The 22,500-nt window shown below is 35.0% G+C and overlaps 2 protein-coding genes, 1 long non-coding RNA gene and 2 pseudogenes across 4 annotated transcripts in view; 2 read left to right on the forward strand and 3 right to left on the reverse strand.

The window, feature by feature from the left end:
* Positions 1-11,694, reverse strand: part of LOC133873740 (uncharacterized protein At4g14342) — a 41,316-nt gene extending 29,622 nt beyond the window's left edge. Inside the window, exon 1 of the mRNA XM_062311501.1 lies at positions 11,591-11,694. Within this exon, the coding sequence (XP_062167485.1) occupies positions 11,591-11,596 (6 nt within the window). The 5' untranslated portion in view covers positions 11,597-11,694. The remainder of the gene's footprint in view (positions 1-11,590) is intronic.
* Positions 7,531-11,543, reverse strand: LOC133858345 (uncharacterized protein At4g14342-like; annotated as a pseudogene).
* Positions 11,695-13,143: 1,449 nt separating the features above from the next.
* LOC133873171 (uncharacterized) lies at positions 13,144-16,778 on the reverse strand (annotated as a pseudogene).
* A 639-nt stretch (positions 16,779-17,417) lies between these two features.
* On the forward strand, positions 17,418-18,410 carry LOC133873241 (protein FAR1-RELATED SEQUENCE 5-like). The gene has a single exon (XM_062310987.1). It carries the CDS (start codon positions 17,418-17,420, stop codon positions 18,408-18,410), a length of 993 nt encoding a protein of 330 aa, XP_062166971.1.
* Positions 18,411-20,060: 1,650 nt separating this feature from the next.
* Positions 20,061-22,335, forward strand: LOC133873774 (uncharacterized). 2 transcript variants are annotated; one of them, XR_009901157.1, is made up of 3 exons: positions 20,061-20,128; positions 20,741-20,797; positions 22,016-22,335. It is a non-coding gene; the product is annotated as an uncharacterized LOC133873774 (long non-coding RNA). The 2 variants fall into 2 exon arrangements; XR_009901156.1 differs by lacking the exon at positions 20,741-20,797.
* The last annotated feature ends 165 nt before the right edge of the window (positions 22,336-22,500 follow it).

Raw genomic sequence — 22,500 nt, forward strand, 5'->3', positions numbered from 1 at the left:
GACGACTCGACTTGAAGTGATGAGATAAAAACAAGTACCTACTATACCAGACTTTGATAGTTTTATAAGCTAGCAGAAAGGAAGAAGTGCTGGAGATTAGCAATTTAGGATAATCCAATTTCGACGAAATTTCTGGCCATAAATATGTTTCTCATCCCATAAATGATTCTGGAATTAATCATTGTCATGGACATTAATTGCTTATACTTTTCTAAAAAAAAAAAAAGTTTTCAATTTTTTTTCTTTTTTTCTTTTTTTTTTGGGGGGGGGGGGGGGGGGGGGGGTAGGTGAATGGGAAGTGTTTTCCATTAAACATTGTTTCCTCCTTTCAATTCCCAACTCTTGATTTACTTAAAAGGTTTGGTTGTTGGAAATATTGGTGTCCTGACTTCTTAGGGCATGTTTGGATAACACATTTTTTTATTATATTTTTTTATTTTTAGAAAACATGTTTTGATTGATTTTTGAAATTCAAATTCTACTCAAATTTTATTAAAACTTTTTTTAGCTTTATCTTAAATTTTTTAAACCATTCAAACATAATTTTAAAAAACAGATTTCTTGGGCATTCACAATTTTTTATCCTCTTTAGAACTAATTTGAAAATCATTTCTTTAGAAAATGAAAGAATTCTTAAAACTTTTCAAGTACATATAACAGATAATAGTTTTTCGAAGGCTTTCTCAAAACGGGTCCTAGTTTGGCTATGTCACGAACATCACTATTCTACTTCTTCTTGGTCCCTTTAGGTTGGCCTGGTTTTATTAGAGCAATCAATGTCACGTAACTTTTCTTGAATTTTCTTCTCTTGGAGTAAGCCATATCACCACATAAATGATCATAACGCGACTGCTCAGTACTTCTAATGAAAGATTCCCTTGATATTACAGAGACGACTTGACTTGAAGTGACATTTTCATGCACAACCCTTGCGGTTCAGTCTATAAAAGCTCCTAACATTCACTTCCATGTATGCTTATCTAAGAGCTAAACAAAATTCAGTACAACATATATATTATGGGTTTATCACCTCCTCTGCTTGCCTTCATGCGCTTTTTTCTTTCAGTGTCTCTGTTTTATCTTATATTTGCTGGCTTCTTTTCTTCTGTGCAGTCAGTGTGCCATGATGATGAGCGCTTCGCCTTGTTGAAATTCAAGGAAAGCTTTACCCTCAATGTGTCTGCATCTTGGGATTCTTCTGCTTATCCGAAAGTTTCGCTGTGGAAGCCTGAAAGCGGGGATTGCTGCAGGTGGCGTGGTGTCAAGTGCAATGAGGACACTGGTCATGTGATCAGTCTCGACCTCAGCAGCAGCTGTCTTTATGGTTCTTTCAACTCCAATAGCAGTCTCTTCCAGCTTGTTCACCTCCAGAGCCTTAATCTTGCAGACAATGACTTTAATTTTTCTCGTATCCCAACTGGCTTTAGACAGCTTTCGAGGCTAACAGACCTCAATCTCTCTTTCTCTGCATTTTCTGGTCAGATCACTTCAGAAATTTTAGAGCTCTCTAACTTAGTTTCCCTAGATCTCTCATTCAATCTTGGATTGAAACTCCAAAAGCATGGCCTCACATATATAGCTCAGAAGTTAACAAACTTGAAAGAACTAGATCTTAGTGAGGTTGACATATCATCTACTGTACCCAATATCTTGGCAAACTTATCTTCTTTAACATCTCTATTTCTACAAGCATGTGGCTTGCATGGTGAGTTTCCCACAAGAATTTTCCATCTACCCAATCTTTCTTCTCTTCATGTGGGAGATAATCCAAATCTCACCGGAAGTATGCCAGAATTTAACAGAAGCAGCCCCCTTGAATCATTGCGACTTGATGAAACGAGTTTCTCTGGTGAGCTACCGAATTCAATTGGTAACCTTGAGTCCTTAAAATATTTTCTTGTTGCTTATTGCAATTTCTCCGGGCCAATACCGTCTTCATTTGGTAACCTTACCCAACTAATCTTGCTAGAACTAGGGGATAATAGGTTGCATGGTTCAATTCCACAATCAATATCTAGGCTTGTGAATCTTGAAAATCTCAGTCTATTTTCTAATCACTTGAGTGGGACGGTAGAATTTGACTTGTTTCTGAAATTCAAAAACCTCTTGGGGCTCCAACTATCCGGCAACAAAATTTCATTGCTTACAAAGCCAAGTACCAACGCAACTCTTCCAAAATTTGAAATTTTAACTCTAGGTTCCTGTGACTTGAGCGAGTTTCCAGACTTTCTAAGGAACCAAGATGAGTTGGAGGGTTTGGATCTTTCTTACAATAAAATTCACGGCGAAATTCCAAAATGGATGTGGAATTTAAGTAAAGAAACTCTCTGGTCTTTAGAGCTAGAATTCAACTCTCTAACTGGTTTTGATCAACTTCCAGTTATTCTCCCTTGGACTAATCTACGTGTTTTGACGCTTCGTTCTAACAAGCTTCGAGGGCCGCTCCCAATCCCACCACCTTCTATATTTTCGTATTCGGTCTCAAACAACAAACTGACCGGAGAAGTCCCGCAATTGATTTGCAATCTAAGTTCAATTGCTATTCTTGACGTGTCAAACAATTACTTGAGTGGCTTGCTTCCGCAATGTTTAGGCAACTTGAGTGACTCTCTCTCAGTTCTAGATCTACACGACAATAGATTCCATGGAACTATTCCCGAAACATTTGCAAAAGGAAACAACTTGAAGTGGATTGATTTTAGCCAGAATCAATTACAAGGGCGTATACCAAGATCATTAGCCAACTGTACAATGCTTGAAGGTCTTAATCTGGGAAACAATCAGATGAATGATACTTTCCCTTTTTGGCTGGGAATTCTTCCGGAGTTGAGGGTTCTTATTTTGCGATCTAGTGGAATCTATGGTGCAATGAAAAATCCTAATAGAAGTTTTGATTTCTCAAACATACACATCATTGACCTCTCAAATAATGACATTACTGGTAAGTTGCCCTCTCAATACTTTCAAAGTTGGAAAGCCATGCAAACCGTGGATGTTAAGGGATTAATATATATGCAAGCAAATGAAAGTTTCACAATACCAGGAACCATGTGGTCTACCTCCATCCCTTACTCAATGACATTTACTTACAAAGGCGCAGAGAGGGTACTCGGAAAAATCTCAAATCTCTTCATAGCTATTGATCTCTCGAACAATAGATTTGAAGGAGAAATTCCAGAAGTTGTTGGGTATCTAAAAGGACTTCCGTTGCTCAACCTTTCCAATAACTTTCTCACAGGTCCTATCCCTTCTTTCTTGGTGAACTTAAAAAATTTAGAAGTATTGGACTTGGCTCAAAACAAGTTGTCTGGTGTGATCCCTTTGCAACTCGTGCAACTCACATTTCTCGTATTCTTCAACGTCTCCCATAATCATCTCATGGGACCTATACCACATGGGAATCAGTTTGACACATTCCCAACCAGTTCGTTTAGTGGTAATTCTGAATTATGCGGAAGCCCTTTGTCAAAAAAATGTGAAAATTCAAAAGACTCACCGCTTTCACCTCCAACCTCTGAGAAGAATCAAAACTCGTCATTTTTTTTGTTTGAATTCGGTTGGAAAGTAGTTGTTATGGGATATGGTTGTGGAATCATATTTGGACTTCTTGTTGGGCAAATTGTGTTCACAAAGAAGCATGATTTGGTTATGAAGACTTTTGCAATCGGGCAGTCAACAAGAAGGGGGAATTGGAGAAGATACAGAAATTAGATAGCTAAGGTGTTTCCTAGCCATTTAGCAGCAATAAATTGGCTTTCCTTTTTTTCTTTAGGGGTTTAGAGGGGTAATGGGTAACATGATTGTACTGGCCAGAAGGAATTGGTTGCCTCCACAAATATTATGAATGCATTAAGTTTATGTAGTACATTTTTCTCTTCTTTTTCTGGTCTAAGATAATCTATTTTTTATTTCTCAAAACAAATTAACAATAAGAAAAAATAAATAATTCTTACAAATTAAAACTAATATTGCCAATAACGATGTTAATTTCCCTGAGTTTCTTATACTGGACCGAGCTCTTGTCACTCATCGAAGCTCGTTTCGACGAGGCCTTTGAGTATAATAATGGCCCAATATAAAGTGAACCATTTGAATTCCATATCTTCTGTGTGTTCGTGTGAGAGCTTCGAATTTGGAATGCTAATAATTTGTAGTTTGTGGTTGTGGGGTTATTCGTTATATGGGCCGCGTTTGGATAATCAACATAACATGGGCTTCGGGAATTGGGTAAAACTAGGCCTTCTTCCTATTCTACTGTGCTTTAGTTTCAACTTAATATCTTTTCAATTATAACCCCCCAGATTTTAAGATATAAAATATTATATCTTAAAATATAAATATGAATAAATATGAATATTTATGAAAATAAATATTCATTAGTTTTATGAACTGAGGTTTAAGTACCAAGGCGTTGACACATTGATAAAACCGACGGATAAAATGAAGGTTTAAGACCCCCGAAAAGATAATAATAATAACAAAGCTGGCGAGCACAATACCCACAATGGAAGCCCAAGGCCTCATAGTAGATTGACGAGCACAAGGCTCACAGTCGAGGCACGTACAAGGCATTAAGAACCAATAAGCTTTACAGTTTGAGGTACACAAGGCCTAAAGATAACCCCTTAGCTAAGCACAATGCTTTAGTATAAACGAATGGAAGACGATAGTAAATGAGATTGTGCATATGTATATATAATTGTTATCATATGGTTGCATAGTATACTTTTAGATAAATCAGTATTTCATTATGTTATTGATGGCTGCTGATTCACTTCCTCATAGTATGAGATTGTGAAAGCATCCGCAATCACATATTTGTTGGTGCAGATTCTGAAGATGAAGAATTGGATTATACTAGTTAAAGCTAACGATTGTGCAGCTGGTTGTTTATAATTGTATGTCTTATGGCATACGCATGGATTTCCTTTCCCTTAATAACATCCACATATTCTGCAAAGATAGGAAGAACACTCGACAAAGTGAAAGAATCAGGCTTCAAGTTCGCATTCCCCATCTCTCTAACCATTGTTAAAGCTTCTTCATACATTCCATTTTGTGCATTTCCTGCAATCACAGTATTCCAGGAAATAAGATCCTTTTTTGGCATCATATCAAAGATCTTTCTCACACTATCCATTAGTAAAGCCCTTACGTCTATCTTTCCCACAGAAACATCATTCATTTTCCCATAGAAATGCCCACTGATCTCCCTATTTCCACTAATTTGAGGAGACTTATCACTACTTTGATTCAAGTTAAGTTTATGATCAATACCCGTGACCCCGTTCTTCATACTACTTCACCAATTTGTTCACTAATTCATTTGAGTTACAATTATTATTATGATTCTTAGTCTCACCACTACCTATTTGTCTCTTTGCTTTTCCATCAAAGTACAGCATCCCTCTCTCACCTTCTAGCTCTTCAGACACAATTCTACCACTCAGTTCCCCACAACTAGCCACACCACTTTCACATTTGTCTTTTCGCCTTCTCTCAGGCATTCCATCAAGCATCTCGGGCGCGCTAGACTTCTGCCTGCCACTCTCACCCAAGCTCTGAAATCTCGAGTACATATTCATAAGTGCATTGCCAGTATACAAGTCGAAATCCATACCAAGCCTTATAATGCAGGCATGTAGCGACTCGCCCAACCTCAAGTTCATCAGCAATGTGCAAGATTTCAGCACAGAAGGGAACACATGGCAGTCTGGGTGCTTACCCATAGCCCGCATTTCGACAAAGAATGCCAAGGATTGGTGGGAAAGGCCATGGAAAGCGTAGCATTTGATGAGGGATTTCCAAGCAAGAGTGGGAGGGGAGTGGAGGGTGTTGAAGAGTAGGAGTGAGTCATGCAAGAGGTTGAGGTTTGAGTAGATGGAGAGGAGGGTGGTGGACTAGTGAGTGGAACATGGACCTTCGGTTTTGAGGATGTGGGCATGGAGCTGTTTGGCTTGGGACTTGGTTTTGATGGTGGTGGGATTTCTGAGGACGGTTCTGAGCAGGGTTTGTGTTGAAGTCATTGGTTTTTGTCAACTGGCATTGTAGACGTATATAGCTTTTCTTTCTGTCGAAGGCTAGGAATGGGTATTGTAAATGCTTTGAATGTCAATTTTTTACGCTACATATAAATTCAATACGAAATTGACAAGTTATCGAAAAATATGATCCATATAATTAAATAGTCTTATCTACATACCTTGATTCGATTTGAATCAAACACACAAACACAAATTGCTATCTTAACAATTTAGAACCTATTTAGAATTACATTGAGAAATAGAACTTGCTTATAAAAAAAACTCCAAAAATCTTTTTCCAAAAAACCTCATTTTCAAACTTCCTCCAAAATGCAGATTTAAGCTTTTTTGAGCAAAAAAGTCAAAACGTACCTCTTTAAGTTTTTTACCTAACAGCTTCATTTTTCTTATCAAATTTTTTTATATACTAAAAACATTTTTTAAACTCTTTAACGCAATTTCAAACAGGCCGGTAACCATTTACAGATTTAAGTGTTCTATTTATATTAAGTCGGATTTATTTTTCAACACCAATTGCAGCACAATGATACTACACATACAAAGGTCAAGGGCAGCAAACCGCCTTAATAAACAACCATAGGCTCACTTACAGGGTTTACAGAGCCATTTTTGAGAACTCAAATCTTTTGTCTCTAATCGTCACCAGTATATCTTCTACTTTTGTCTGCATTACAACTTTTCTATTCATAATATTTTTCTCTCATAAGGCACAATTTATCAATGAACAAGAAGCAAGCCTTGTTCCACATGCATAGGGTTCAGGTTTTGTAGCATTTAAAAGGGCTACATGAAGGGATTGAATGTGTGTACTGGTTCAAGCACAAGTTTCTTTCATTTGAAAATGTGATGTGGTCCTCCTCTAGTTGAAGTAAGAAGAAGATGAGAGATCAGATAAAACCATAACCAGATCAAGAGTAAAAAATCCCAGCCCTCACATAATGACTAATTTTACACGCCCAAACAAAAGTTGGATAAGTGTTAAACCACACTACTAAAAACCAGACAATTGACCACGTGTCTACAGTACAAGTCACTGTAGACACGCGTCCAACTAGCCACGTGTCATAAAAACATGTGGCTAGTAGTATACACGGCCCAATTGGCCACGTGTATTAAATACACGCAACCAATTGGACACGTGTAATTATTTTTATTATAACACGTGTCTATATGGACGCATGTATTTTTATTTTTACACGTATCATGATACACGTGGCAGACAGATTGTCACAAGTATTAAGATACTCGTGGCAGTCTGGCCGCGTGTATTATGATACACATGGCAGTCTGGCCACGTGTATCATGTACACGCGGCTGACTGTCTGACATGTGTATTACTGTACACGCGGCTGAATGTGCATTTAGCTACACCCGAATCTAACACGAGCGGAACACGTGGCCACCTGTTAGCCACGTGTACAGTGTCCGTACACGTGGCTAACTGATCGTGGCCACTTACACGTTTTTTTGTAGTGCCAGTACTCTATTCATCAGTCTCACATAACAATAATTGTTCCTCCAAGCAAAAACATATATAGATATCACAAATTAGGAAACAAATATGGGACTCTCAGCCTGCAAAGATGGAGAGTTTATCATGTTTCACATTTGGCCCAAATGACAATTCTCAATCGTCTTCTCTTTCAGGGGGGAGACCACAAGGCAAAAGCATTTTCTGCACAATTAAAATCAAAAAGAAGAAAGGATTAGATGATTTATTGATAAGGCTCCAAAAATCACTAAGCCCTAATCCAATATCATTAGATAAGATTTAATATCACAAAAGATCCATCATCAGTCCTATCAAACCAGAACATTTGCCAACATTTTGAATGGGAAATTATGAACATGCCTGTCACTCATCCCATCTTTTCAAAATATGAATGATGTAAATAACTCATTCTTCAGTTCCAGAAAAGATGAGAATGCTTCGATGCTTCCATACTCCATAGGAAACAATAATAGCAACTTCAAGACAAATAAATAGGCAGATAAAATATTTGGTCCCATGGTTGATTAACTAAGATATAGCAGGTGATCATGGTTCAAACATAAGAAACTATTTGGGCTAGACCATTTAATTAAAGATAAGGCTTCTCCAATATGCTAGAAAAAACAGCACAAATTTACTAGGTTACATACACAGAGAAGTGACTCCCAATGGCACTGATGGATTACACAGACGTTAGATTGAAAACTTATATATAGAGATCATGTCATCTATGAGGAAATATGAAAAGATAAACCACATGATCTGCTTACAAAGTTTGGAAAAAGCATTGCAAACAAAAACTTGATACACACACACACATGCATACATGCATACATACATACATACATACATACATACATACATATGCGTGTGAATGCACGTGCACAATACAACAAAAATTGTTGCGGAAGATGAGAGGAGAGAGAGGGGGAGAGCAAATGAATCTCTATTTTGAAGGGAAATGGCATAATGCAAGGGCTAAAACCTCACAACAATAAAGGAGAATCATTTCCTGTATCTGAAGAAAAATTGGATGACACAGTTACAGTTGATAAACCATTCTCAGCTAGATTTCATATTGTTAAGATTAAGACTGCTTCTTAAGCTTCATAAAAAATTCCCAGGTCACAAATGGATACGAATTGTGGTGTGTGCCAGCCCTTTTTTACTTTTTTATTGATAGCAACAAGTGGTATACTCTTACATGTGAAGGCATGCAAATATTGATATTGTACAAGTCTTCCCCATTTAGATTATCTCGCCAGTGGATCACATTCTTAGTCTTGTGCCTAACTTGATGGTCAAGCTAAACAGTTGGACAATAGATATTCTCTTACTGAGTCTAGAGCGATGGGTCATGCAGCAATTAATTTAGTTTACTGGGTCATGGAAATTTTGTTATTTCGGTATTTGCTAGATGTGGGTTGTAGGACAGATACTATTAGAAAGCTAGTCAAGTTTGCCTTTATAGCTTTTAGGCTGGTTTAGAGGAGAGTTTTTTAGATCTATAAGGTCATAAATGCAAGTTGAGAATCTGAAGTCCATGAATATGCTCTATTTTACCCAAACAAAATTAGATTTTAATTAATAGAATATCAAGTGTTTTTTCTTGTTAAAAGCATGGCCACCTAGCCTCTTTGCAACCAGAAAATCTTCACCCATACCCATTGAAACTGTAAAAAATAAAAAGTTTTCCCATACTTCAGTCATCTTTTAAGCCATCAAAACCAATCCCAAAACCTCAAATTTAACCCATCACAGGAAGTTCCAGTAATCAGATTCCTTGAAGATCAGGCCCCCTTTTGATTTCTTATCCTAGTCCCACAGCACCCAAAGCAATCTAACAACTGTAAGTTCTTTCATCCACAATCACAAACCACTAAATCCTGACCCATCTTAACAAAAACCAAACAAACAAGCAATGATAGACGGCTTTTCCAAATATGTCATACGACAATGACAGAACAAACTAGGCAAATGCATCAAAATCTGATTATTCTCACAGCTTTCAAGAGCAGTTAGTATTTTAAGTTCAAGAATATGTGGCCAAAATCCAAAGGCTTTGTGGAAAAGGTGAAGCAGTGGTGGATGTCTTACAGCTTTCAAGGCTCCCCTAGTCTTACTCTAGCACATAAATTGAAAGCGTTCAAAGTGGGCTTGAAAAAGTGGAATCAAGAGGTATTTGGCAATGGTTTTTTTTTTTTTTTTTATAAGTAGAATGTAGAGGTATTTGGCAATGCTGTGAAGCATTAAAAGGCTCCTTTGGATGAGCTCCAAGTTCTTGATGTTATTGCAGAAGAATGATCCTTGTCTGATGTTGAAAGGTTGAGAAAGACTGAAATTATTAGTGACTTGGAGATGACTACTCTTTACAAAGAAGTGAGCAGGAGGTAAAAATCAAGGGCTCTTTGGTTGAGAGAGGGAGATAAGAATACAAAATTCTTCCATCATGCGACAATTTCGAACAAAAGTTACAACATCATTGATTCCTTATTTGTTAATGGCTCCTTATCTTCATACTCTTCAGAGATTTGGGAGCATATTGTGCAATTTTACACTCGCCTTTATTCAGAGCAACTTAGTTTGTGGTCCAAATTGGATGGTCTTCCTTTCAATTCTATTTGCGCTGGGGAGACTGTGGATGGAAAGAGCTTTTGAGAAGAGTGGGGTCTTTGAGGTAGTGAAAGCTTTGAATGGTTATAAGGTTCCGGGCCTTGAAGGTTTTTCTCTGGCAAAAAGCTAAAGAAGCAAAAACATTAAGAAACAACTCAACATGCAAAACATTCAAAATTACTTTCCCTTTTATGTCGCATCACAACCAAAAAAAAAAAAAAAAAAAAAAAACCTCTAAAAAGTTTTATCAGAGCTCATAATCTCTCCATCTCAAAATAGAGGATAACATTCACCTTTTTTTATGACCAACAATTTATTAGAATGAAAGGACAAGCCCTCTCACACGAAAATTATACAAGAGATACCACCATCCTAATGGTGTCTGAAATCGAAAAAGTTAACAAGCCCTTTTAGCTGTCTCAAAAGATAAAAATATTTCTAAAATTGAATGCTTCTTCAATTACCTATTGACCCTCATCTCTTTTGAAAAGCAAACAAGATTCTTAAAAAGAATCACGCCATAACTAGTATAAAGTAAAAGACATTTTAGAAATATCACTATATATTTACCTTTTTATTAATAACGTATTATTTCAAACCACAGCATCTATTTTGCGATGGAACAAGTATCTAAATCTAAATGTTTACATTGGAGCTTTTAAAATATAACCTAAACTATATAAAAAGACTCGAGAGAACTGATAAATGCAGAATGTCAAAAATGCAAAACCCAAGAAAGTACAACCAAAACAAAAGCTTTAAGGGCCACTTAAAATTGAGAATAGAGATGATTATGCAGGTAATTCTCTACAAACAGAAACTGTCAACCAGAGAAAACGCTGCAAGACAACTAGTTAGAAAAAACCTGCATGAAGTTGTAGCGCTCTCTCCCAATTGATTCATTTTCTGCAATAGCAAAGTACGCTAGTAACGGGTAATGCCCAACATATGACGCATAGCTATCCCGTTGAACGTTCACTGCCCATTCACTACACATTCAAAAACATACATAAAATTAAGAACAAAGTAACAAATAAACATTACGCAAGAAAAAAAAAAGAAAGGGTTTTTAAAAGATTGACAGCCTTACAATCTATTCAAATCCGCATGCCCAGTACCGACATATTAAGCTTGGAGGTGCTCAAGCTGGGAATTGATGTTAAACCTATCACTGGCCTGCACAGTGCACAGTTACAAGTAGCGAGCTCATCAATTTTTAAGTTATTAAAAAAATTCAACGCTAAAGCTTCGCATTAAAGGAAAAATAAAATAAACGTCTGGCAATGATTTTTTAAAGCACAAATTAAGCTACGTCGAACACTAAATACTATCAAAGAATGATACTCCTCCAAGTCGAAAACAAAATAATGATCCCAGAAAAATAAGTCACCCATATTTTGATTTAAACCGTTCAAACTTCGAAGGGATTCAGAAGAGATACCTGCATATTGTTTGCAGTCGCAGGCAGAGAGAGCCAGAGATCCCAAGGGTTATCAAAGACGCGCAGAGAGAGCTAGCAAAATCTGGAAGCGGTAAGGCGTGGGGGATAATTAATTTATACGCACCGTCTTTACCGTGAGTTGGTATTGGTGGGTAATTTATACGCACCGTCTTTACCCTTAAAGGCCTTGTTTTGCAAAGTACCGTATTAACTTTGTTAAATTTGGAGGGGGTAAAAAGTGATAAATGTGATATAAAATTAAAAAAAATAAAAAAAAACAAAAAAGAAGTGTATTGTAGTTGTTTTTTTGTTTGAATAGTAATAAAAGATTATTAATGTGATATAAAAAGTGAAAAAAGTTAAAATATTTTAATGTTGATTATTATTGAAAAATGTAAAAAAATAAAGTGAAAATTTTGTGTTTCTTGCCAAACAAGGCCTAAGACAAGCGACAAAACATCGAGTTTTGATTGACCTGCTTTATCCGTTAGAATAAATTCGAACATAATTCGTTTAGTTAAAAGGGTTGAAATAGATAAATCTGAAGATGAAACGTTAATTTACCGAGTAGCTTGACAAAACCTGGTTTACCCGTTTAGCTAACATGAGTCGTTTGACCTGATTAGGTTTCTTTTTCTTTTTCTTCCTTGCTTTATTCAATTCATTAAAAAAAAAAAATTTATCAATTATTCTTCCATTAAGTAGCTAGCTTAAGAACAATATAAAAATCAACAAGCAACCCAGGAACTAAATTCTAAAACCAAACAAATTTACATCGATTAAACGCACCAAACTTTGAAACACAAAGCAAAACTTACCTACATACATATCACTCAGTTATACAACTACATTCAGAGCATATATATATATATATATATAGAGAGAGAGAGAGAGAGAGAGAGATCAAAATCAAAGTGGGTGCAAGCAATGCGACTAAGATCTAAGAGAAAAAGAATATTAGGTTTTGTTTTAGCCTTCACGTTTGGTTTTTTTTTTTTTTTTTTTTTTTTTTTAATATACGGGTTGAAGTTGACTCGTTTGACATGTTACCCATTTATGACCTGAACACGTTTAACTTAAACCCAAATCCAAACCCTATAACTTTGTATCGTGTTCGTGTCAAATTGTAAGTTGTGTCAAAATTGTTAGCCCTTAGTTAAGTATCGTAATAAAAGAAAAGGAAAAAATAATAATGTTATGCACCACAATTTTATACCATAATTTATCACCATTGATGTGAAACTACCATCCAACCCTTAATTTCTTTTATAAAAAAAAATAATGTTAAAAACTAAATTTTTTATATAACACAAAGTAACAGTCCCAACCAACTATTGTAAAAAAAATAAATAAAAAAATAAAAAAATGATAATTAGAGGGGTAAATGTAGTTTTCCCTAACACCATCCGTGGCATACTATGCAACACCAACCCACAAAAATGATATTATTGGCCCCCACAAAACTATGACCAACAGTAATTGCATGAACTTTATCGAAGAATTAATCTGAAAAACCAGGGATAAGATTTGCAAAGGAATCAACATAACTGATATCACCCATATCCAAAGTCTAGTACTCTCACTATACTTTCAAATATGGTGACAAAAGAGGGTATTATATACTTGTCTACAATCACCAAATCCATAAATTAGCCACATCCAGAAAGTTACCCCAGGTAAATATTTGGGAAATTTCTCACAGAGTTGAAAAATCAAGCTTCTAAAAGTTGACTTCTCATCACAAAAGTAGTTTCAACACAAATTACTATGAAGATCTATAACTAAACTGCATGACTAAGAGATTTATTTGAGATCACTCTTCTTTCTTTCTTTTTTGGACAGTTCAATGGACCTCTTTAATATCCAAAATTTAGCACTCTCACAAATAATAAATTATCTCAACTACCCATTCAAATATTGCGACAAAAGGCGGCATCAGAAATAGGCCTAAAAACTTCATCAGCATCATAAGAGAGAGCCAGGAACTCCCTTTGATACCAATACAGTGTGGGAAAGGAAAGGGAAATCAAATTTGCTTAAAAATTAGGTACCTTCACTGAGCATTTCTCATATTTTCCTTGCCTTCTCATTGTTGTTTCCAAGACAGAAAAGTATGAATGAAAAGTTCTATGAATTTACACAAAGATGGGCCTAGTACCCTTTCCAATTGAAGTAACATATATGGTTCTACCACATCTAAAAGTTCTATCATTTGTGGGCATGCGTGACAGCATTTTAGCCCTTGCACGAAAATCGGTAAACTTAATATTGGGATTAATAGATAGAGAAAAATGCTTCCAAAGATAAAAGCAAAAAGAACTGAAAAAATCATACCAAAAAGGGACTTGATGGAGGGCCTCTTAGATTTTGTGCTCTTCTTCTTTAATTCAGCTGCACATTGGAAATCATAAAGAACCAGTCATGCAAAAGATCATTGCCAAGATCAATTGTTGCACTAGAGAAAGTAATGTTCTGAAAAGAAAAGAAAAAAGAGGACACTAAAAGAGTATGCACAGATAGTGTTACAGGTGAGATTAGGATATGTTAGGTTTAGAAGTTGTGTTAAATTAGGATTTTAATTAATGCAGCTTCCATATGATACAATTTGTCCCATTCAATGCCTTTTGAACCACGGATGAGCCTAAAGATAACCAGGTGCAGCAAGTCAATTAATTAATTAGCAATTCGAATTTTAAAAGCGAATAAATGGAATAAGAAACATCACACAAGTCCTTTATTTCATCTGCACCTTTCGTTCCAAGCCTCTGATCAACATTACATAACATTTTACTAATGAGATCCTTTGCTTCTGGAGACAATTTTGCTTCTTCTGGAAATTTCAAATGCATTCTCCAGTTAACTATCTACATAATTGATACACAGGGAAAATGTTCCACCATAAATGACATATACAAGAACTACATTCGTTTAAAGAGAGAATTTAAACTATATATATATTTTTATTATTAATAGTGATATATGTCATCATTTTATTGGTCCTGACGTGGCACACTAACAAAATCCGTCAAATATTTTGGAATCCATCAAGTGTTTTGACAGAATTTGACTGCAGTGACTAAATTTTTATTTTGGCCTACCTCGAGGACCTTTAAATTATTTTTTATACAATAGGGAACGATTTGTAATTTAGGTCAACCGCATAGACAAATTTTGTTCTTTCTTTTTTTTTTTTCCCCCCCCTTTTTCTAATGACCTCTTTCCTTTGGTTGTACATTCCTATCCTAAGAAAATGAATTGGGTTCATATTTTGGATGCCGCTATTGAAAAGGCCTTTTTGGCTACAGTTTCTACTACTGTGCCCATCTCATAGAGACTACCCGGTTTAATGACAGCTACCTAATATTCAAGAGATCTTTCCTTGAACCTATATGCGTTAGTGTGTCATGTCGGCACTAATAAAATGATGACACGTGTCACTTAATTTTAAAAAATATAAATATATAGAACTAAAAAATTTGAAATTTTTTTTTAAAAAAAAAAAAAAAAAGAAAAAAGAAAAAAGGTTGGCTGGAAGTTACTGCTAGCCACCTCCTCTCCCAAGGGGTGGCTGCCGTTTCTTTTTCCTTTTATAAAAAATAAAAATTATAATATTTTTTTTTAGTTTTTACTTTTATATATTTATGTTTTTTTTTATTATTAAGAGTAATACATGTCATCATTTTATTGGTCCTGACGTGGCACACTAATGAACTCCGTCAAATGTTTGGGAATCCATCAAGTGTTTTGACAGAATTTGACTACAAGGACTAAATTGTTATTTTGGCCTTCTTTGAGGACCTTTAAATTATTTTTTATACAGCTAAGAACGATTTGTAATTTAGGCCAACCACAAAGGCAAATTTTGCATTTATCCCATAAATATATATATTAAAATAAAATTAAAAAAAAAAAAAAAAAAAAAAAAAGGACTACAATTGTTCTTTTTCTTTTCTTTTTTTCTTTTTTTCTTTCTCTTTTTTTTTTTTTTTTTTTTTTTTTGCCTTTTTTTTTTATTCCTTTTTCTAAAGGCCTCTTTCCTTTGGTTGTACATTCCTATCCTGAGTTAATGAATTGGGTTCATATTTTGGATGCCGATATTGAAAAGGCCTTTCTGGCTACACTTTCTGCTACCGTGCCCATCCCATAGAGACCACCCAGTTTAATGACAGCTACCTAATATTCAGGAGATCTTTCCCTGAACCTATAGGCGTTTCAAATGGTAAAGAAGCTACCATATATAGTAGCAGAATTTATGACAAGCAAATGGTAAAGAAGCTGCAATGATGCTAGGCCTCACACAATTAGAGCAAAAAGGAGCACGTGCACGATTTAAATAATATGATAATACAAATTTGGAGAGTTGGTTTGACAGTTAATACGGTTTCCTGCCTTAACTTTTTAGTAACACTCATTAGCACGTATAAAAAATAAAATTGTGATTTCATGCATGATAGCGCCAAGAGACCACCTGGATAAGTATCAACAGCATCTTATTAGCACGTATTGGAGAAATGATAGATCAAAAAGGATAAACAAAATTCAAATACCAACCAATCACATTCCATCCTATATCCTTTCTTCAGCAAAACTTCTGGGGCAATATATTCAGGCGTTCCAACAGTAGAATAAGCCTGCATATCGAAAACCATTTTGGAATTTTTAACAACATAACCATGAAGTCACCATAAGATTCTTGGAAAAAAAAGAATGCTAAAACAAATTTCACTGGAGACTTTCTAGACAAGATTTGCAACTATGGCATACCACAAACATGAATAGTATCCCGTCACAGTAATGAAGAAAAGCATGCTGAAGATAACGATGTTTTGTTGCTATTGATAGTGGCAATACTTTAAGGTTAACAGCCATATCAGTCATGTGATGTCAGTGTCACAAACTTACAAGCATTCTCCTGTTCCTCTGCCAATGCTGAAGTTGCTCCTGTTGTGTGCGTTTTGGTGCCATAGGGCGTCCATCACTCTGAAGAGCCCCGCTAAGGTTGTTTCCAACAGAAAAATCCTTTTCTTGGAGATTACTGCAGTCAAGGGTTTTGCATAATCCAAAAATTAGATAATTTCATGTGACCATCTCTATCAAGCAGCAAGTTATCTGGCTTGATATCTCTGTACGTAGTATGTAAACATGGAATCAGTTGTATGAAACAATAAGACCATGACAGAAATAACATATTGATAGCCTCCCATCACACAATCTAGACAAACATCAAAGTACCTATGAATATAGTTATGTTTATGGATGGACTCAATCAGCTTTCATATTGATAGCCTCATCTTCTGTCAGTGAATCTTTGCGCATCAACAAAGTCATCATATCTCCGCCCGGTAGATATTCCATAATTAGATATAAATACTCATCATCTTGGAAGGAACAATAGAGCTTGACAATGCAATTGCTATCGACCTCCGCAAGTAGATTCCTCTCAGCTTTCACATGTTCAACCTAAACAAATTTAAATGAAAATTAGCAAAATGCATTATGAAACAATAATATTAATAAAAAAAATTGTCCGTCATTCTTCCTTTAATCTTGCTTCAAATATTAGTGAATGTTATTATTCATAGTTGTTTCCTCTTAACTTTGTTTTATTCATTTTTTGATATAGCTGGAAATGAAATTGTATGTGATGTAGTGCCAGAAGATAATGATGTCAATTGCAAGAACGATATGAAGCTCATAGATGGAGTTGAAAATGTGGAGGAACCTAAGCAGGGAATGATATTTAACTCTTTAGATGAACTTGCTTCTCATTATAGGACATATGCAAAGCAACAAGGTTTTGGGGGGATACAAAAGAATAAAAGAAAGCATGCAAGTGGGCATACATGTTACATCACCCTATCATGTGCACGTAAAGGCAGTAGAAAAGCCAGTTCAAACAACTAGAACAGGATGTAAAGCCTGTTTGAATGCAAGGTTAGTTGATACAAAGTGGTATGTGACTAGTGTATATGCCAAGCATAATCATGATTTAAGCCCAGGTAAAGCTAGATACTTTAGATGTAATAAGAATTTGGACTCTACTGCGAAGAGAAAGCTTTTAATAAATGATAGAGCTGAAATAAGTATGAGCAAGAGTTATAACTCACTAGCAGTAGAAGGGGGGAGCTATGAGCACCTCGCATTTGGAGAAAAAGATTGTCGTAATTTTATTGTCAAGTCAAGGCATCTTCGGCTTGGCACAGGAGGCGTTGGAGCTCTTTGTGACTATTTCAAAAGGACGCAAGCAATTAATAATGATTTCTACTTTGCCATAGATTGTGATGATGATTATAGGTTGAAAAATGTGTTTTGGGCTGATGCACAAAGTAGGGCATCGTATGAGGATTTTGGGGATGTGGTTACATTTGACACAACCTACTTAACTAATAGATATGAGATTCCATTTGCTCATTTTGTGGGAGTTAATTATCACGGCCAGTCAATACTTTTTGGGGTGGCATTAATATCAAGTGAGGATACAAAGACATTTGTATGGTTGTTTGAGGAATGGTTGAACTGCATGAATGGACGATCGCCAAGTGCAATTATAACAGATCAAGATAGGGCTATGAATAATGCAATTAATGAAGTTTTTCCAAATACCCGACATAGATGGTGTTTATGGCACATATTGAAAAAACTTATAGAAAAATTCGGATCACATTTACAGTACCATGCCATTAAGAGTGCCTTCCGAAGTTGTGTGTATGAATCTCAGACATGCGATGAGTTTGATGCAAGTTGGCGAAGTCTACTTGATTGTTATAGTCTAGGGGATAATGCATTGTTGTGTGGGTTATATAGTGAACGTACTTTTTGAGTACCAGCATATCTAAAATGTGTATTTTGGGCTGGAATGACTACCACGCAATGGAGTGAAAGTATGAATGTTTTTTATTTTATTTTAATTTATGGTTATGTGCTCTCATCATCCACATTGAAGGAATTTGTGGATCAATACGATAACGCTTTGCGTAAAAAGGTTGAGAATGAGAGTATTGCTGATTTCGTTTCTTTTAATGAGACAGTTGCATGTCTAAGCAGGTTTTCTTTTGAGAAGAAATTTCAACAGCTTTACACCATCGCAAAGTACAAAGAAGTACAAGAGAAGATTAAAGAGGTGATGTATTGTAGTAACTCTCTTATCATAAGAGAATGTGCAATGTGTACCTATCAAGTGACTGAACAGGTACAAATTAATAATGCATACACGAAAAATGTATGCTTTATTGTTTACTACAATGAATCTTTATGTGAAGTAAATTGTAGTTGTTGCTTGTTTGAATCAAGAGGAATTTTGTGCAAACATGTCATCTCTGTATTGATTAGAGTTGGGGTTACATTGTTACCAGAAAAATATTTTCTTAACCAATGGAGAAAGGACTTGAATCGAAAATATAAATGAATCAACAGTAGTTATGATTCAGGTAGTCTCAACCCTAGTGCAAAAAGATATTCCGAATTGTGCAAAGATTTGCAAGTTTTAGCAGAAATTGCCTCAATTAGCGTGGATCATTACATGACACTGAAAAATTATGCTCATATATTAACGAAGCAATTTAGTGGTTCGATCTGTGAACATAGTCCACCTTCTCAAGCACTTGCTAGTCGCTCTACTATTTGTAATTTGTCCATTGATGGTACGGCAATGGAAAGTAATAAGGTTTGTAGATGAAGATGAGTGATCCATCCTACAACTCATACAATGGGAAAAGAAAATAGCAAGTGCAAGGAAAAAATGGGAATAGAAGTTGCTCAATGTGGACTTTTCTGCTATTAAGCTTTTTTGTACAAGATATGATTATCTAAAATTGTCTAATATTTGAAAATGATCATTATAATATTTATCTTTTGGTTTGGTTTTTGTAATGTCCGGGACATTATTTAATATTTAGAGTATAAAATTTGAGTAAAGGAATAGTTAAAATAATTTTAGTATTATTAAAATGTAAAAAGTGATATTTTTAAAGTCTAAATAAAATAGAAAATTGAAATAATTGAAAATAAATTAGAAATGAAAATAAACATAAAAGAAATTAATTAATAAAATTAAATAAGAAAAGAAAAAGAAAAAAAAATTAAAATTAAAATTAAAATATATATGAAGTGTGGGGCGCCACCTGCGCCCCACCTTCACTTAAAGGAAGGGCCACTTGGCCCTTCCAGACAAAAAATAAATAAAATGAACAAGGCGCACTGCGCCTTGTTTTCCGAGGAAAAGGCCATTTGGCCTTTTCTATTTCTTTCGGAGAGGCAGTGCCTCTCCTCCTTATTTTTTTCTCTTATGGATTTTATAGAAAATCCTTGATCTACGAAGATCCAACGGTCCGATCTTCGATCCGACTTCGGTAACGTGATCTACGAAGCTCGATCTACGTTTCTACCGATCGTTTTTAGGCAAATCGCTAAACTAGCATTTTTGGAGATTTTTATAAATCTTATAGAGATGAGTTTAACTTGGCGTTTTCTCTAGATTATGGGTAGTTTGGAGTTGCTAGGAGCTTCCCGAGCATTTGGTCTTTGTTTGGCGAATTTTTGGTAAGTTTTCTATAGACATTAGTTTTCGGGTATTTTGTTAAAATGCTATTTATTGTGATTAACCTTAGTAAAAAAATTATTGGGTTAATAATATTGTGTTTGAGGTAGTGTTTATAAATTATGATTTAAAGTTTATAGACCCTAATTTGATAGGTTAAACTAATTTGGGGTTTTTAAGTGATTAAAAATCTAGATGATTAAATCGTGTTAATATGTTAGTAATTGATGTAAAAATATTTATGAAATAATATTAGGTTTAATAATATTGAGAAAATGTTAGTGAGAAATAATCTAGAAATTAATGAATATAATTTTAAGGCTAATATTATTATAAAAGTGTTTGTGAAAATAATGTATGAGTTAGTGGAATTAATTATGGGTTAGACATTGATATTATAGGTAAATAATTAAATAGTTATTTTAATATCTAACTCTTAGTAAATACTTTGAGTTAACATTGTTTGAGTTTTAGTGTCTAGAATTTATGGGTAAGCGTTTGGAACCCTTAAAATATTATGGGTTTTCCATGGGTTAGCTCTTGAGCAATTTAAGAGCTATATGTGAGTCTTATATTAGAAGTTGTCAATAATGTGCAATGTATTGTTTTTACAGTAATGCATTGTATGGTGGTGTCTAGGAGACCTAGTGCTTAATATCCACACAGCCAAGGTGAGTATTCTACTCACTGAGAAAATATATTTTCGTATTTTATAGAAATGCAAATGATAGATGATTTTCTATTGAACCGACGATATGTTAACATGTATGCTTTGAATGTTTTAAGTAGTTTCAATTATGTTGAAATATCAATGATGTTATGAAATGATACATAAATGAAATGTTTGAATTGATTTAAAGTGTCTGAATATGTACTGCAATTATGCAAAGAAAAATAAAGAAAACTTCATGATGATTGGTTCATTGTATTTGAAGAGAGCATGATTTGCAAAGAATAGGAGTATAGAGTTAGAATTGTAAAGCATAAAGCATGAGGCCCATAATAAAGAAGAGAGCGTGAGGCTCATAATAAAGAAGAGAGCGTGAGGCTCATAATAAAGAAGAGAGCGTGAGGCTCATAATAATGAAGAGAGCGTGAGGCTCATAATAAAGAAGAGAGCGTGAGGCTCATAATAATGAAGAGAGCGTGAGGCTCATAATAAAGAAGAGAGCGTGAGGCTCATAATAATGAAGAGAGCGTGAGGCTCATAATAAAGAAGAGAGCGTGAGGCTCATAATAATGAAGAGAGCGTGAGGCTCATAATGAACAAAAAGACTATCATGAGCATGCATAGCATTGTTTAAATTGTGTGATGTTTTCATGATAAGTATATTGTAGTTTTGCTAGACGTATTAGTATGCATAAAAGTCTTGATAGAAAAAGAATTTATGTATATTGGTATCGGATGGTTGCATGATTTAAACGTAGTTTTGCTAGACGTATTAGTATGCATAAAAGTCTTGATAGAAAAAGAATTTATGTATATTGGTATCGGATGGATGCATGATTTAAATGTAGTTTTGCTAGACGTATTAGTATGCATAAAAGTCTTGATAGAAAAAGAATTTATTTATATTGGTATCGGATGGTTGCATGATTAAATGTCATTGTGTTCTATAACGAATCTTTTTCGTATGATACTAGCTACCCACAGTATTTAAATGTTTTCTATTAGTCGGTGTTTGATATATCAGCTATGGGGGTTTTCAAACAAAAGTTTATAAAATTGGTAGCTGTTATAGTGTTCGCACGACTAAAAATGAAAAGTTGGTTCTTTGCGAAAACTCAGTGAATAGTATACCTCTGAGGTCTTAGTGTAATTATTTATGCTAAGGCGGTGGGCTCATAATTCCACCTGTACGGATGCGGCAACCCCCGCAACCGTGCAGACATTGATACTTTGGTTGCAGGTTTTGCGGATATAGATATTGACTCGTCCACCTAGCGTGTGAGATACTATGATTGGAGCATATCGCGATAGTCATAAGTCACGGACTCATGGGTAGTCCGCATTTTGGGTATTTTATCCATGGCTCGTGTCCTATATGGCACATGTATTTGTTGAGCCTATATTTTAGAATGTAATTAGTGTAATATGTTATATAAGCCTTAAATAGTTAGACTTGTAAATGGCTCTTGTTGTAATTAACTATTGTATACTAGATGTATTTCCGCTTATGATATGTGTTCCGCTGCACATTGATTACTATATTCCGCTGTCAAATGTAACTCTGATTATCAGATGCATGTTATGGGACATGTGTCATATGTTGGCTGAGCGACATGTGGTCGTGCCACTGTGAAGATCCGTTTGTATGCTTTCAAAAAAAAAAAAAAAAAAAAAAAAAAAAAAAAAAACGGGTCGTCACAGTTT

This window comes from Alnus glutinosa, chromosome 1 (genome assembly GCF_958979055.1).
Source record: "Alnus glutinosa chromosome 1, dhAlnGlut1.1, whole genome shotgun sequence".
Classification (NCBI taxonomy): domain Eukaryota; kingdom Viridiplantae; phylum Streptophyta; class Magnoliopsida; order Fagales; family Betulaceae; genus Alnus; species Alnus glutinosa.

Coding starts and splice junctions, on each gene's coding strand:
- LOC133873241 (XM_062310987.1), top strand. CDS start 17,418: ATGCAAGTGGGCATACATGTTACATCACCCTATCATGTGCACGTAAAG.